This window comes from Manduca sexta, chromosome 11 (assembly GCF_014839805.1).
Source record: "Manduca sexta isolate Smith_Timp_Sample1 chromosome 11, JHU_Msex_v1.0, whole genome shotgun sequence".
In the NCBI taxonomy this organism is placed as follows: Eukaryota; Metazoa; Arthropoda; class Insecta; order Lepidoptera; family Sphingidae; genus Manduca; species Manduca sexta.
This window is the reverse complement of record NC_051125.1, coordinates 4,289,777-4,306,860: the sequence shown is the minus strand read 5'-3', so window position 1 is coordinate 4,306,860 and position 17,084 is coordinate 4,289,777. Positions and strand designations below refer to the sequence as shown.

General features: G+C 33.5%; 1 protein-coding gene across 1 annotated transcript in view; it reads left to right on the top strand.

Moving 5' to 3' along the window:
- The first annotated feature begins 4,195 nt into the window (after positions 1-4,195).
- The window catches only part of LOC115442936 (transmembrane protein 151B), a 45,926-nt gene continuing 33,037 nt past the window's right edge, over positions 4,196-17,084 (top strand). The window contains exon 1 of the mRNA XM_030168148.2: positions 4,196-4,528. Coding sequence (XP_030024008.2) covers positions 4,478-4,528 — 51 coding nt within the window. The 5' untranslated portion in view covers positions 4,196-4,477. The remainder of the gene's footprint in view (positions 4,529-17,084) is intronic.

The window sequence follows — 17,084 nt, the reverse complement described above, 5'->3', positions numbered from 1 at the left end:
TTTAAGACAGTGTATTATTTGATTGCCTCGATGGCGTAGTTGTATTACGGTACAACTGCAGAGCTGAGGTCGATTTCTGTGTGGGTCAAAGTGATATTAGGGTTTTCTACTATCTACCCGGAGTCAGGAATGATATAGCGATAGGCCAAAAATGGATGCACTAGATTCGCCTCTGCTACCCCTTCGGAGGACAAAGGTATGAGTTTATATTTTAATCACCCTTAAATGTATTTTAAAAATAATTTTAAAAGTATTATCTTTATTCACATAGTTTGTTGATAAATCAAGAATTTAGATTCCAATTCCCTACTGAAAATTACGTCCGAACCGCAAATACTTGTTTAGGGTCCGAGTGTTGTGAGACTGAGAGTTCCTCGTAATTCCTGATATCCTACACGCAGGGGAGAGTGCTTGGCGTGTGTAGAATAAGGTCTTAATGTGTATTTATATTTTATAATGAAATTTATTGTTAAAACATGAAAAATGAAAATATTAAAGAAGGTGGAGAAAGCGCGAGATGCACAGAATTGTGCAAAGTGGCAAGCCATAATCTCTGCCTACTCCTACGGGATAGAGGCGTGATATTATGTATGTTTGTATGTATCAAGATTGACGCTATTGGAATCCACAAAACATTTAAAATAAATCATTTACCGTTAAGAGTTATATCGCAAAATTTAAATGTTCTAGAAGACAATAAACAAAAAATACCAAAAGTACGTTCGTTAGCGTATTGCTCAGAGAAAATAAGTAAGAAGTTATCATCGTTAGTTAGCGAATCGCAATGCTCTGGATTTCAACTTCGGATTATTTTTTATCTTTTGCAGAAATAAAATGCAATTTGTAACTAGCATTCTCTTTTAATTCTTTAAAATTGACTTAATACATACAGACATGTATTTTAGTTATTCGTTCATGTCGATATTGTATTTTTAGTTTTATAAACTAGCGCTACATTTGGGATTGTTTTGTATAAATTTTCTTTTATATTGTGCTCAAAATACTCGATTAGCAATTAGTGTTTGATAACTTAAATTTATGAAGCTTTTGTTCTGTTTCTATTAATATATTTAGTAGTTTGGTTACCAGGAAGCCAACCGCTAAATTAATATTGTAATTGTAAATGAATAACAGCTATTCAGATTATATTACCTTTGATTAGTAGATCAACAGTACAGTGGCGAAGGGTGAATTTTTCCTAAAGGGAACCCAGTAAAACTTATAGGTACTATTAATTATAATTCGTTCTAATGATTATAATTAGATTTTACATCAATTATGAAAGAGAATCCTGTAGAAATCGGGTTAAATGGACCTTTCGCCTCTGCAGCAGTAATAGGAAAATTCGACAACCTTATAGTCGGGCATACACTTAGACTTGAATTTCACATTCATTCTCTGGCTCCGACTGAATTCATTATCCCTTATTTTTTAATGGGCCGAGTTATTGTTTCCAGCTAAATTGAGGAAATGACGACTAAATAATAGCATTATCCCATTATGGCTAACGTTTTATTAGTTTATGAATTTTAATAATAGTTGACGGAGTTTTTAGTTGTGAGAAAATTTTTACCTATCTCTTTTAAAAGGTCCTTTAGGCAGGGACATATTTTATGTATTCGTGCATCTAAAAATTTGTTTACAAGAGAGATCAGTAACAAAAAATAATTTTGTATATATTTTTTTAAATGAGCGTTTTTGTTTCAGTGGGAGTAGACTATCCCCTCAGAGGTAGAACTATTTTTTTAATTATTTTGAATGATAAGACGAGCTTGCCATTCGCCTGATAGTAAGCGATAAGACCGCCCATAAACAGTAGAAACACCATCCAACACCTTAATCACAAAGTATTGTTTGGTAAACCACTGCGCTCGCCATCCAAGCAATGAGATGTTAAGCCTTGCTATGTCCAGTAGTTACAGTGGCTACAACTATCTTATCTCCTTACTCATAAACGTTATTTATCTAAAGACGGAGCATTGCTGTGATAACGAGTCTGTTTCACAGTGCTGACGGCATGGCAGCCTTCGCAGTGCGTAGACATAGGGCCCTTGTGATGGGCTAGTATTGAAATACAACTATAATCTAGTTGACTATCAGATAAACAAAGCTGAACAAACAGAAAGCTGTTAGATAAATAAAGCTGAGAACAGACTTGTTATCACAGCAATGCTTCGTCCTTAGATAAATAACGTTTATGAATACGGGAGTTAGAATATTTCCAATTAATGCGATTTACAAGTCAATTCTTGCCATAAACGACTCTACAATATATTCATGACATGGATAGCCCTCACTCCAAATGGAAGTGCAGTATTCGGCACAACTCATCGCTCGCACCTGATATTGAGAACCGAAAGGCGTGAGAGGTAATTAAAATCATGGAGCTAAGAAAACTCTCGTAAACTTTTGTGATGGGATAATAGATTCTAAGTTTAGTCACGGTTAGTTGCTAATTGAAATGTATGTGTGTGTATTTCCTTAATGATTATAGCAGGTGGTAATTGTACATAAGAAATTAAATTTTATTTTATGTGTTACGAATAGCGAATTCCTTCATTTTATTTTAAAATTCACAAACGTATTGTTTCCAATAATCTTTAAAGATACCTACCTATATGAAACCAATTTGGAAAACGTGAGTACTATAACTAGGTTGCTTATTATTTTTAGGTAGATTAATACTTAGATATGGTATGATTATTTGTTTTAAATAATTTAAATATTTAAGTCATATTGTGTGTCGCTTTTACATAGATGATTATTCTGAGTGGAGGGATAAACACCACAGCATAGCTACGCTATTAGAGCCGTTAATAATTAATAAGCATATAAAATATTGCCTGTGTAACCATTTAACATATTCGTCCATTTTTCGTAGCTCTAGGACATCATTACTACACCACTCTATCATACTCGGGCTAATAGGCAAATAAAACGACCAAAGTACCTTCGGCCTGAATGGAATGCTTGCCTATAGATTTACCTATTGCCGTTCCACCACTCAATGGACGTAAATGAACTAATTAGGTACTAGTTAGCGATGTAGTGTTTTGCTTTAATACGGTTATTGTGCGGTGTGAGGTTAAATATGATGTACTAAGAATTGTTAGCGATACAGTCCGCGTTCAAGACCTTTCCTGGTATTATTACGCTGAAAAAGGCGTACAAAATCTACAATATCGACGGTGAATATTTCAAACATAGTAAGAATAATAATTAATTTTACATAAATACCAGAAAACCGAATTTTACTTTCGAAATGTCACATTTTTTCTGTAAAATTAATGTCATCGGTCCTTCATTTTAAGAGATATTGAAATTTTAAATATATATTTTTATGAAGAATAGAATTTACAATGAAATAATGTAGGTATTTACGGCAAAATGAGTCCTATGACAGTTGAAATTTCCAGCGACATTATATCGAAATCAACCATCAAATGCTTAATTCTACAACGCAAATAGCTCTTAAACATTTTCGATAAGTTGTTTAGATTATTTAGTGTGAATTTAGACTTTAGTGTGATCGTTAATGTGACCTCAGCATTTATTGTTATCGGAGCCTTGTTTCAAAATTTCAGAAATTCAATACAGAATGTCAGGCCTCATTCATTTCAAACATATGTTCCATTTTCATGCGTGAGCTTTGATAATTATCATTCACATTTACAAATAAGTAATTTATTTGACAAAAGCATTACACGCAAAGCAAATTTGATTCAATAAATTGTAATGAGTATAATTGAAATGTGAATTCATATATGTCGCGAATCAGATTATAATTACTAGTTTTATGTTAGATAGGTTAAATTTATTTTTAAAAGTTATTTATAGTTTAAGTTGTTTGAGTTTGTTTTATGCTGTCTTTAGTATTATAAAGAATATGCAAATAATATGTAATATAATGAATGTATTAATACAAAAACAAAGAAAAACAGACTAGACAGAAAATTACGTAAAAACCTTTTCGTTACGTACATTTATTTTGAGAAATACTCTAGTACAAATTGTGCTGAGAAGTAATACGTCGGAGACCGACTCTAATTCACTTTCCATGTCTATTATTGTCTAGGAAAATGCATAGGATTATGTTCAGCCGCAGCGGGCCGCGAAAGCTTTCCCGTTGTCATGGTTACGAGACGCTGCAGTGCTTTTTACCCGCCCTTCGCCGCAGTAAGTGATCATACTCCGACTGGAGCGGCCGTCGCGCTCCCACTTCGTACTTAACGCTTCTTCGATGTATTTCCATTTTTAAATTCGATTTGCTAGTATTCCAAATTTAAAATTATTTTTTATTTTTTTTATTTATGTTTAATTATCGATTGTGACTACTAACAATGTTTTGCAAGGAACGTGAAATTCCCAAAGGGCGAATTTGGATGCAGTTTATGTGCTCTACAGTTATGTTATACGGTGTTTTGTGCTTGTGAGCCATGGATGGATCGTGTTCATATCGGATGTTTAATACGGAAACATGACGGCCGAGGACCGAGCGAACATTTTCACTGATGACGACGAGGACTTGGTTCGTATGATTTATTATATACAGGTTTTTATGAGAAATTCGGTTGTTCATTTAACATACTTGCGATAATAGTTCTTAGTGACCATTGTGTTTTGTACTGTAAACGAAAGGGAATAAAGTTATTTATTTATTTTAATAAAGTTATATAACGCAATATCCTGTGGAGCTGGAATCGTTCCAAGAACAACTTCCGTGGATGATTGCTGTTACATAAAGTTTCAAGTGGTTCGTGTCTACAGGGAGATTCATTGCTGTACACTTACTGAATATTCTACACACATACAAGTTTATGTATAAGAATCACATATAATGGAATATTTTTATCGTAAACATTCAGTATTAATTGTTAATTTCCTTACTTAGCATTTTACGGTTCTGAATGTTTTATTGTGTCATACCATAAACTAAAATAAAATATATACCAAAATCCCTGACTAAGCCAAGGACATAAAAAACTGAGGCCAGGGGCACTATTCCGTTTATATGGGTGCATCCGTTTTTTGCTTTTACGGGCATTCTATTTGAAAGACAGATTTGACAGCCGTATAGATAAGAGAATCAGAAAAAAACCTTATTTACCTAAACGGTCATCAAAACAGTCTGTCGATTAGAAGACCCGTATTTGCAAAAAGACGGATATGCCTCTATAGATGAAGCAGGGCCCCCTGACCATACTCATATTTTTTTAAAACATTTAATCAATGATTGACGTCATAGTCCTGTGCCCGGAATATTTCATTAAATCCCGAATAATGTATTTTTTTCCGTAACATTATGCAAGCAGACGCCGAACACGATTATTGACGTTACCTTTAGCTCGTTTTCAAGGAAAATTTGATTCCAAGTCACCGAGTTACAATTTCCTCGTTAAATAAGAGGGAGAGGTACCAAATTACTTTATATCGCTTGGTACGTCTTTGGTGATTTTTAGAATATGTTATGTAAGCTGGTAAAATTAAAGTAATTCCTTTGTAATGTCAATTTGCTAGTTTAAACAGAAACAGTTTTAATGCAAAATTAAAAATGTTTCTTGCAGTATTTGTTGTAAATTTAATGATAATGCATTAAATAAAATTAGGAAATAATTTTGAAAAATAAAAATTGAATCTTGATATTGGTAATTAAGATGATCACACATTTGAAACAAAAGAATAAAATAGCAACAACTTGGTGTATTGCGTATTAGGTTTTGATTGATGTAATAATATGAAGCATTAAATATTATACTATGTGAAGAAAAACAATTTACAACGTACGTAGCAGTATATAACAATCCGATATATTTACGTAGGCCTTTTTAAGTTCAAATACACGTAACATTTTATTATTCCAAACTAATACTTATAATAACTCAGAGACGCGTGGCAAGTAAAATAATTTAGAAACTTCATCCATTACAAATTTGTGTTTCTTGCTCTCTCGACCACGGACTAACCTAGAAATGAGGGTCGAAGTGACGCAGGTCCCGGAGGAATTTACAGGCGTCCGAGATTGCTGTCAGGACTCGGGACGTTGAAAAGTTTATATTATAGATGTATAATTTATGACGAGAGAACCCAGAACTATTATTATTTGTATTTGAAAAAGAATATAGGATCAATTTATTTAAATCTTTGTTGGAATTTTTAATGTGCTAATGGAATTTCAATTTCAAAAGTACCATTTTAGAATTCTTAAAACAAATAATATTATACAATATATTTGAATAATTTAAGCAATATTTATGCTGAAAATATGCGATAAAAGCATTATCATATTTGACAATTTATAGTTTCACTCAACGTTACAATCAAATAACGAAAAGCAATTTTCCTTTTTTGCGTAACGTCGGCATCAGCTTTCTTCGAATTGTGTTTTCCGCACACGAACCACGCTACATCTTCCAAGGAGCATAAATCTTGAATAAAATAACACTGGTGGCTTCGTTTTGTTTCACTCTTCTCCTCATTCTTACTTTTCCTTAGCTATGTTTTGTTCACAAAACTAATATTTGTTCGTAATTACTCAGTTTCCCAACCATCAAAATGCCGTCAACCAATACGTAAATTAATTTCTAAATATCAATTGCGTGGCCATCGTAAATGGGTCAACTATTGACGATTAAACGCATAAAGCCAACGTAGATTAATGGCCATGATTGGTTTCTAACAAGAAACTATATTATAAGTTATAGCATGACGCCCTACATCCCAAAGTAGGTTATTACATAGTGCATTTAGACAACCTTTTTGCCAAGTCACATTGTCCAAGACCGGCCGTGCAAAGGCTAGAGAAATAAATATTTTGGTGAAAAAACGCTGCAGCGCATTGTCGTATTGTAGCGCGCTTATTGTTCGGCATCTCGCGACCTTTGCACTATTCACCACATGGAAAATGGAAGAAAAGAATTTAAAATAAAGAACATTATACCAGCCATTAAGCAGCTGTCCAGTTTCGAGAATTTCACCACAAATTTCGGTATTTGTAGGTTAAAGTTTCAAAACAATGTATAATCGTCATTATAGTTATATAAGTATTGCCTTACGATTTATTATAAACTGCTTTATTAAAATTTGTTTTATTTCTCAGTAGGTAATGGATTTAAGATAGTGCCATTTAATGTACTAGTGGGCGGTCTTTCATATGTGAGAGTCGGCCTGGGTAGGTACACTGTCTATTTCTGCCGTCAAGCAGCAGTGTGTCTGTTGTGTTCCGGTTTGAAGGACATTGTAGCCAGTGTAATTATGTTACTGGACATAAATAGACTTAACATCTTATTATTCAGGAAGGCGAGCGCAGTGGAGTACCAAACAATACTTTGTAATTCAAGGTGTTGGAGGGTGTTGCTCTGCAATGGCAAGCTCGTCTCGTCATTAAAAAAAAACCTTAACTATTTCCGAAATGTGGCGTACAGTAAACATATTTGTTCCATTGTCACATATTTATTTCCTATATCCGACCCAACGATTGTGTATAACACCATAAATCTTGATTGAGGATTCACCGTATTTGATCATTCGGAATCTATGTAATCCCGCCTAAAAGAAATATCGTGTATCTCTTCCATAACATTGGGTACAGGTAATACTTGACTATTATCATATTTCTTCGCGATCCCTTTTGGTACTTCTGGTATTAAAATAAAATACATCATATTACACGATGGGTATTGCGTAATGCGAACAAAATGTTAGCACTTTTTAAAAGGAATGGTATTAAAACAATCAAAAGATTCTTCCTCAGCCTATATATTTAATCGATGTTGAGTGTAGGCCTCTTGCAATGCACGCCAAGTTGTTCTTCCAGAGCAGTCCTCATCCAGTGTCGTCTCGCCACGTGGACCAGGTCGTCGGCCCACCTCATTAAAGGCCTGCCCCGGTTTTCATGACTAGTTCTTGGTCTCCATTCAAGAACAAAAGATTATGCTGTAATATGCACACATACTTTTGTACGTAAAGGGGTGGACAGGGGTAGATAAGTGTAACTGGTTATCCAGTTTCCACCGTGTGTATTCCATCCCATGTAGTAGTGGGGGTGAGCCTATAGCCACATTGGGCACAAATTCCAGACTCCGGGCTGATACTGAGCAGAAAAACCCAATGTCACTGTCCGACCCGGGTATCGAACCCGAGAACTTACCACAGCAGCCGTAACTTAATACGATTATAATGTAGGGAAGAAATACTTTTAGTAGGAACTATAAGTAAATATGTAAAAATATGTTGTATAATACCTTGATTTTAAGGCAAGAGTTAGAACGCTCTAGATTCTTTTCTTTACAGGTTTTATTGAATCTAGCAAAAACAGGATAAAAAATGTATGTTAATGAATAAAGATTTACCAGTGGTTACGATTTACGGAAAAATATGTTTTTGTCAGCGCCAGGATGGGCACGGAAATTATTTTCGATGGAAAGTTCTGTCGTGGATTACTCATTTCTGTACCGGAACTTGGTTCTCGAAGTTATAACATAATATTAAAAAATAAGGTCTATTTCTTATATTTACTTATTGTATTTTGAAATTATATCTGTCATTCACGTTCTTATTTGTTAAAAATTGCAGAACGTATACTTAATAAAATATGGACATTTAAATTAGGATTATAATTAAATATAAATTCTAATATCTATTTTGTTTTTCTCTCAAATATGTTCGTATGAACCTTTTCTCTAATTAAAACTCCTGTTATACATTTCTGAGATAGAACTAAGTATATTATACTTAGATAATAATTCAGGATTACGGCTAAATGTGGCAAATTTGTCCAAACCTATATCAGTGGTTTTCCGTAATTAGATAAAGTTGTAATTGACATTTTCATTTCCTAAATATACTAACATTTATGTTTGTAACGAAATGGAATACTAGGAGGTGCAACTAACTTTAAAATCTTCATAAAATCGTTTAATGAAAAAATATAAAGCGATATTTTTGATTAAATTGCAATATATCACATAACATATATACAACATCATCAACATATATCATATTATTATAAAATGTAATAATAAAAGAACTAACAAAGAAACTTCAGTATGTTTTTGCACTAAAACACAAAAATACCAAAAATATTAATAGTTGCTCTTATTAGGTACTGGGCTTTCTTCGGTCATGTTACCATAGTAATAGAATGTCTTAAAAAGCTGCTCAAACAATTGACAACAGGGTTTAGGCCAATATCCATAGACAAAGAAACAAGTTCTCTCAAAGTTAATAAACATCATTCAATCATTAAGCAGTTCCATGTGGCTTTATAAAGCAATTATCAACTTAATAATCTATCTGATACTAGTATTCAATGTAAGAAAAAATGTCCGCCGTTGTTCTTCACATAAAAACCCTTTACACCTAAAACTTTTACAGGTAAATACAATGTCTATTTTCATATCTAACAAAAACCTAGGCAAATTGTCTACGACCGCGTAGTTTCGCACATAAAGCTGCGATGCGACACCGCGCCCTTGCCCGCCTTTTCGTGTCTCTATACAGCTACTTACAATGCGAGGAAAGGTTTTTGATAAAAATGTTATGGTTTTCTCCGCTACGGGGTTATGAATGATGATAGGTTGAAGAATAATGTATGATAGTTGTGTAGATTGCGTGACCGACTAGAGTCAATACGCATTTTAAACATTTTCATATTCAACGTAAAAAATCTCTGTATATTCACTATTATCAAATGAAGTACACCCTCTTTTCGTAGTATATCAATTGTAAATAGGTCGTTATTAACATAATATTTAAGATAATTTGGTATTACAAACCGTTTTACCTAAGATGATCAAAACAGAAATAAGCCATAAAAACTTGTTTAATTTAATGCATAACAGATAATACAATTTCTAGAAAAACCTACACATTTCCGAAACAAGGACATTAAAAATAGAAGCCAGATAAAATTATTGTACTACATCCCAATATTTCTCGAGAGTTGGAAAGAAATATTAATCTTATTACTACGTCGCAAGACCGACGAGAGCAAAAATCGCGTAACAGGATCTCTTATTCTTTGTAAGTGTGTGCGAATTATTTAACACTCCACCACCTTTATTGGAAAATACTTGACAACATTGAATGACGGGAAAAAATATTATTTCCTTCATTTCCTGAAGTAACCTTGAAACTCCATCCTTTGTGGCGGATCGAAGTTTTGATAAACGAAGATGAAAGGCCCGGGATCCAAGATCAACAAATTGTTTCTTAAAACAATATTGGATTTAAATTGGAAACATTTCAATTATATTTATGTTATGTTGTTCGAACATCCGCAGCATTCATTTTGCTCAATTTGCCGATAAAACCGCATCTCCGGCATTTACATATTTATTTGATTCACCCTCGGAATACTCTCTTAATACGACTGATGTCTTGTTATAGATTTTTTCTGACATAAAGTTAACAAAATAATTGGCGACAAGGTGCTTCAATTTATAAAATAAAAATAATAGAGCTTAAATTTCATCGTAGCTAGGTACGGGCCGCGCCTACTAATGAGGGTTAGGCCTTTCGTCCTTTTGTGGTTATATTTAAAAAAATAATTTATTTTTCGGTTCTTTGGTTGAGACAAAATTACGCGTTACCCAACTACAATATGGGTTTTGTTTATTGGTTTTACGATATTAACCCTTGGGTATAAGTAATAAGGACTAGACTTCATTTTTATTAATATTTAAAAGTGAATCAAATAGTTTTTCTTTGTCCTATATGTAAACAAGGTATAAATTAAAATTGAATTCAAAATAAAATTGAAACGGTACAAGTACGACTGCCGCGCTGAGGTCCTGGGTTCGAATCCCGGGTCGGGTCAAAAATAACTGTGACTGGGTTTTTCCATCTTAAAAATTACTCAGTCGCAGCTTGGAGTCAGGAAGTAGGCGGTGTGATACCCCCGTGCCTCGGAAAGCACGTAAAGCCGTTGGTCCTGCGCCTGATCACTCTCCGGTCATTTCGGATTGCCGTCTCACCGAACTATGAGAGTGAAGGAACAAAGAGTGCACCCGTGTATTGCGTACACACTTGTGCACTATAATAACTCCTGCGTACCTGGCTGATCGCCGTTGAGATTGGCCGCCGTGGCCGAAATTCGGCTAGGAGGGATTCAATTCATTCATTTAAAATTGAATTCAGCTTGTTTTAAATTTTATTTATATTCATTTTGTTTCTGTTTAAATCATTTTAATTTAATATTGTTGCTGTCTTTTTATTGCGTACGTACATTTTATTATGAACGTGCAAGTTATTCACTTTTATAAAAACACTAGTTTCTTACTTTTTGTTCGCGCTAACATTTTTAAGAAAACATAAACCGCCCGTCAAAACCGATTTATGTTAAATATATGAACTGGAAATGTTACCGTTCCGACTCTATTATTTTGTTTTTTTAATACTTTGCTATAGTAGATTAAAACAGCGTTTGTGGGACATTCGGTGTCGTGGCATGTTATGTATCGCAATCGCTTTGTCGGCACAAAAAGTTAATTACAGACATCCATTAACACATAGCGGTAGTTGAAACCCGATTTGCGGGACTGAGTTGCTGTTACCAGTTTTCAATATTCGTAGACATTAAATTTTCTTTATCCTACACTTGTTTATTGATACCATAAGGGCTAAATTGGCTTTACAAACAAATGATGTGTTTGGAATTTCAAGAATTACGATAATTTTTCGATTTCATAACATCCAGACTAAAAGCGGTTCTTAAAAATATGATATACTACCTTTTGCCCGCGGCTCCGCGTGATTAAATTTTTCCGGGCTAAAGTTTTCTGCTATCTATTTTCTTCTTTCATAGGAACCTAACCTATCTCCATACAAAAAATCATCTAAATCCGTTTTGTAGTTTTTGAGTTCAATGCGTCAGACTGGCATACAAATGCAGCGGGGACTTTGTTTTATAATTTATATTTCTTAGAACCTTTTAACAGGGGCAGTTTCGTCATACATATTTCTTTGGTAACTTTAACGGTTTACTCAGCGTGCGCAACGGAGCTTCCGTTACTCAAGAGGAATAAATTTTCCCCGTTTTTGCAAATTATTTTATTAATACTCCACTCCGATTGGTCATAGCGAGATGATATACACCCTATATTCTTCCTCGATAAATGGGCTATCCAACACTAAAATAATTTATCAATTCGAACCGATAGTTCCTGAGATTAGCCCGTTCAAACAAACAAACAAACTAACCCTTTAGCTTTATATAATAGTATAGATTTAACTATTACATTATATTTGACACGATTTGGAAATTGAATCCGCATCGTCTTATTTCAAATCTAACTCATAAACACTGCCTTTCGCAGAATGTAAAAATAATATAAAACGAATAGTCATCTACATAAACTATCTTATTGAATATAAAAAGTCGATTTTCATACAATACGTTACTAATGAACGTACTTGTAGTTAAGAATGCCTCGTTCACGTTACACGAGCTTCTTATTACATCCACATACATACTTCTAGTTTAATTATTTTATAAAGTCTAACCTGCACTTGTATTGAGAGATATTTTATGAATATATGTAAAACCAATGATAGTATAAAGGCAAAAAATGAGATGTATAAAAAGGCTAAGTAAAGAGGTCAGGTTTGCGGTCAGGACTATTTTTTTTTTCGTTTCCAGTCTATTAGTGAATCTGTTTGTACTTAGATCTTTTTATGTAGCTATCGCTATAGCTAATAACGGTGCTAAAAATATTTATGTACTAGCACTCTTAAATAGAAATACATTGAAATTTTTTTTTTAATTTTCCTCATTTTGTGCGTATTCACGATAGTTTAGAACAAAATAAATCATGATAATATTAATATTAGTAATAGCCGAAGGTCATTAATCATTCAGTCTCTAATAAAAGTTAATTTTAAAATGAAATATTGTTGGGTAGAATATATTTAGTAAAAATAGGGAGGTCGATATGGAACAACCACGAGTGCATTTCGCTCGTATGTGATAGTTACCTTGAAGACATTAAGGTCGCTTATGAGCCTGACCTATATTACTGTAAGGAGCTTACACGTGGACTCAATAAGGTCCATTTTATAATATACGACCCATTTCTCGATAATAAACGGCAAGGAAGCGAGCACGTGATTAAGAAACAAGTGGTCGCGTGTTTGATATACTTTATAAAATTGGTGCTATAAAACTACAGTTAAAACAATGGTACCTATTATATAATAATATATCAGCCCTGTATTATATACTTGCCCACTGCTGAGCACGGGCCTCCACTACTGAGAGGGATTAGGCCTTAGTCAACCACGCTGGTCTGGTGCGGATTGGTAGACTTCACACACCTTCGATATTCCTATAGAGAACTTCTCAGATGTGCAGGTTTCCTCACGATGTTTTCCTTCACCGTTAAAGCGAACGATAAATTCACAAAGAATACACACATGATTTTTTAGTTAAGTCAGAGGTGTGTGCCCTTGGGATTTGAACCTGCGGACATTTGTCTTGGCAGACCGTTCCACACCCAACTAGGCTATCGCCGCTTTTTATCTTTTTACTGGTACCTATTAATTAATTGATATGTTTTCTATTTAAAACATTTGTTTTTTTTTTTTTAAATTACAAGTGTATACTTAAAAAAAGATATAATACTTTTTTATATGGGTACGCAAAAGTGACTTCACTGCACCTGATGGTAAGTAGAGTGGGGCTAACAGAATGTCGACTAACGAGGGATGGTTACCTCTCGGCCTGTTGGAATCGGATATACACAGGCTGATCCCGGAACGCGACACTTACGTGGACCACTATGGCGGGTTTCAACACCTTGTGTGTACGGTGGTCGCTGTCTGGGTGGATATTAAATAATATATTCTACCACCAGCCTACAACTATAGGTAAGTTATCTCTGCTTAAAAACACTCGCTTGTATGGTAAAAACTAATATCGCCCACGTCCGGATACAAGTATGAGTACCTAGTAAAACGATTTTAAAAGATTTACCTCTACTAACTTCTTTAAATTTTAGACGAGGTTCGAGCCGAACTATTGCATAATATAATTAAAACATTATTGAATATTTTTCATAGTACATTTTCTGTTAATAAACTGCAACTTGTTACCGGATTCGAAAGCCTTTAGCAATGTTTTATACACCAAAAGTAATGGAAAGAATTTACTTTGTGCGCTGAAAACCTTTCATCATATTGGATTGAACTTATTCCAGTTAGCCCAGAAATACAGTAGAAACGCCTGAAAGTATGTATCAAATATCAATTTAAAAATCTAATATTGAGGTTTGTTTTTACGCAACTATTTAGATTTAGGGCCTGTTTCACAAGTTTTAAGTAATTTTTATTTGACATTTACCTAATTAAACAACTAATGTACTTTGGGAGTATATATTAGAGTGTAACGAGCATTTATTCAGAAGTTGCGAAACAGGTCCTAATATTAAGTTAATCAATAATAAAAAATGTTTATTAGTAAGACGCTAATTCTAGTGTAAATAAGATAATATAAAATACGTATAATGTGAATACAGCATTACAAATATTTGTAAGATCATAAATAATTTGTTAGAAGTCGAAACTGTAATTTAACATCTTGGTCATGAAAATGACGTCGAAGACTCAACTTCGTTTAAGTTTCTACATTGTTAAGTCATCAAAGAGAAAAACTCGAATGTTTTAATAAGTTTATTACAAACTGCTTATATTAACGGACCGGTGATTGAAATGTTCTCTCAATAAAGTCTTTTGTATACTTGGGGCGCTTTGAACATTCTGTCATCCTAAGTAGTAGTTAGATAATAATAATTAAAAAAGTGTATAATTGTAAAATGTAGGTACATATTGTAAATTACTTTTCAGACTTTACTCCTTTAGTTATTGCTGAGTCACTAAGCCAAAACACTAGACACACATTACATCTTTACCACACCTCGCAATTAAGATTAAAATTGATTTACAATTAGCTAAGAGAATACAAATTGATAAAACAATTGCAATAAATATTCTAACAGTTTAGTAAAGATTTACTTTTAATTTTGTTAGGAAGAATAAATTATTTTCGTTAATTTACGAAGTATTTAACATTGAAAGGTTCAGAGATCGCCTGAAGCGTAGCTTGGTATCGTGAACATTTCATTATCATTTGGGCTTTCTAATGAATTGAACACGAAATTTATTATTAATTTCACTGAGTTTGTTTTAAATTATTAAAATATTTATTTTTGTTATATGATAATTTAACAATAACATCAGCAGTGTATTAAATTATATAGTCCCATTGCTTAAGAGAAACCTCTACTACAAGAGACTTCCGTCCGTTTCGCTGACCTACGTCGGGGTAAATATTATTACTACTATATTAGTAACTACCTTTTGCCCGCTGCTCTGCCTAACCTACAGAGTTTCCCCTTCAAACATTCACCAACTCTATCTTTAAAATATTATATTGCTATACATTCGCGGATTGATGAGGAGCGCATATCTTTCATTACTTAGAAATACAAACATTACCACCATAATATTAGAAATGCAAAATTTTAAGTATAATTTTAACTAATATTGCCATGATATAAATTAAACTTCTTGTGAAAATGATAACGTCTCCCGTCCTTAGTTAACGGGACCATCCACGTAGTTAATAAACTCAATTCTACCCGAACTCGCGTTTACAACTTTAAAACTGTTTGTGAGGGAACTTTACGACGTTGTAAAAATAGATTTGCTTCATGATTTGTTTCTGTGTTTCAAATGTAATCCAAATTTACTGAGAAATGGGCTGTGACAGTTTTAAAACATTGGCTTTTAGTTTAGAAACGATAACGATTACCGAAGAAACATTTTTCTGGAATTTAACATTTTGTGGAATTTTAGACTTAAAACACAACCCAGTCGCAATCTTGCTGTCGAAGGATACTAAATTACTATGAAATATTCTTGATGAAGTTGCCTTTATAGTTCTACTGTTTCTATCTATGCTTCCTATCGAAAGAGCGATATTATACTTGTCTCATCATAAATTCCTGGTGGGCAACGGCTTGGCTGTGCCTCTTGCGTTGCAAAGTCCATGGGTGATGGATGCTGTTAACTATCAGGCGGACCGTTTGCTCGTTTACCTACTAAGGCAAAAAAAAGTAAAATATTCACATCTCTAAATATATTATTGTAGATCACTTAAAGTTCAGCTGAGTTTCTTCCTTAACTCCTCGCAGAGGAAAATAAACCATAAAAGCGCACCAGGGATAACACAGAAACATTACTTTAAGAAAATGTAAGAAGGGAGGGAAATTTATAGGCAATTTGAACACCTACAACACGCTCTAAGTTTGTCCCTCTTTTTAAGTACCAACATCCGTTCTCAGCACAGACGAAGTTACTTTGTTCTTTTTCTCTGCATTATTCCATTATTTCGCTTTTAGGGAGCGGATTTGTCCGTTTCGCTGAGGTTTGAAATCGTGCCAATTATATTTTACTCTTATTGGATGCGCTTTGGGAATGCTGAGTCGTTTTTAATAAATGCTTTGTGCTTCATGAAAAATCTTTTTCAAATAATAGTTAAACGAGGCTGTTTATGAGCGTTTATGAGAGTTTTAAAATTGCATAAAAAAATAATTGGATACCGTATGGAGGTGTAATATTATAATATTACAGGTGTATAAGATACAAATTGAGAATTTACGATTTAAAAACACACGAATTAAACAAAAATAATTATATGTATTCAAATCAATAAGGTCATTAAAATATACTAAAGACCATAATTTTACCAGAATGCACAGCTATAAAAGTTGCTTTTAACCCAAAATATAATTTAGACGGAACTTTCAAAATACTGTAAACATTTAGTATAAAATATATGTCGATGACTATAACTCAAATTATTTAATCAGGTGAATATTTACGTGTAAAATATATTATAGGTATGAGCCATGGGAACATATGGAACCAAATTGCAAATGACACGGCAGTTCCGGCATTGAATGGAACATCAATCATGGAAACTCAATTGCGTGCCGCAGTGAATACGTTTACTGTAGACGCAGTTTTATCTTTCTACATGTATATACCTGCTTATATACCTAGAGGAGCGTATGTAGAGTGTGCCAGGA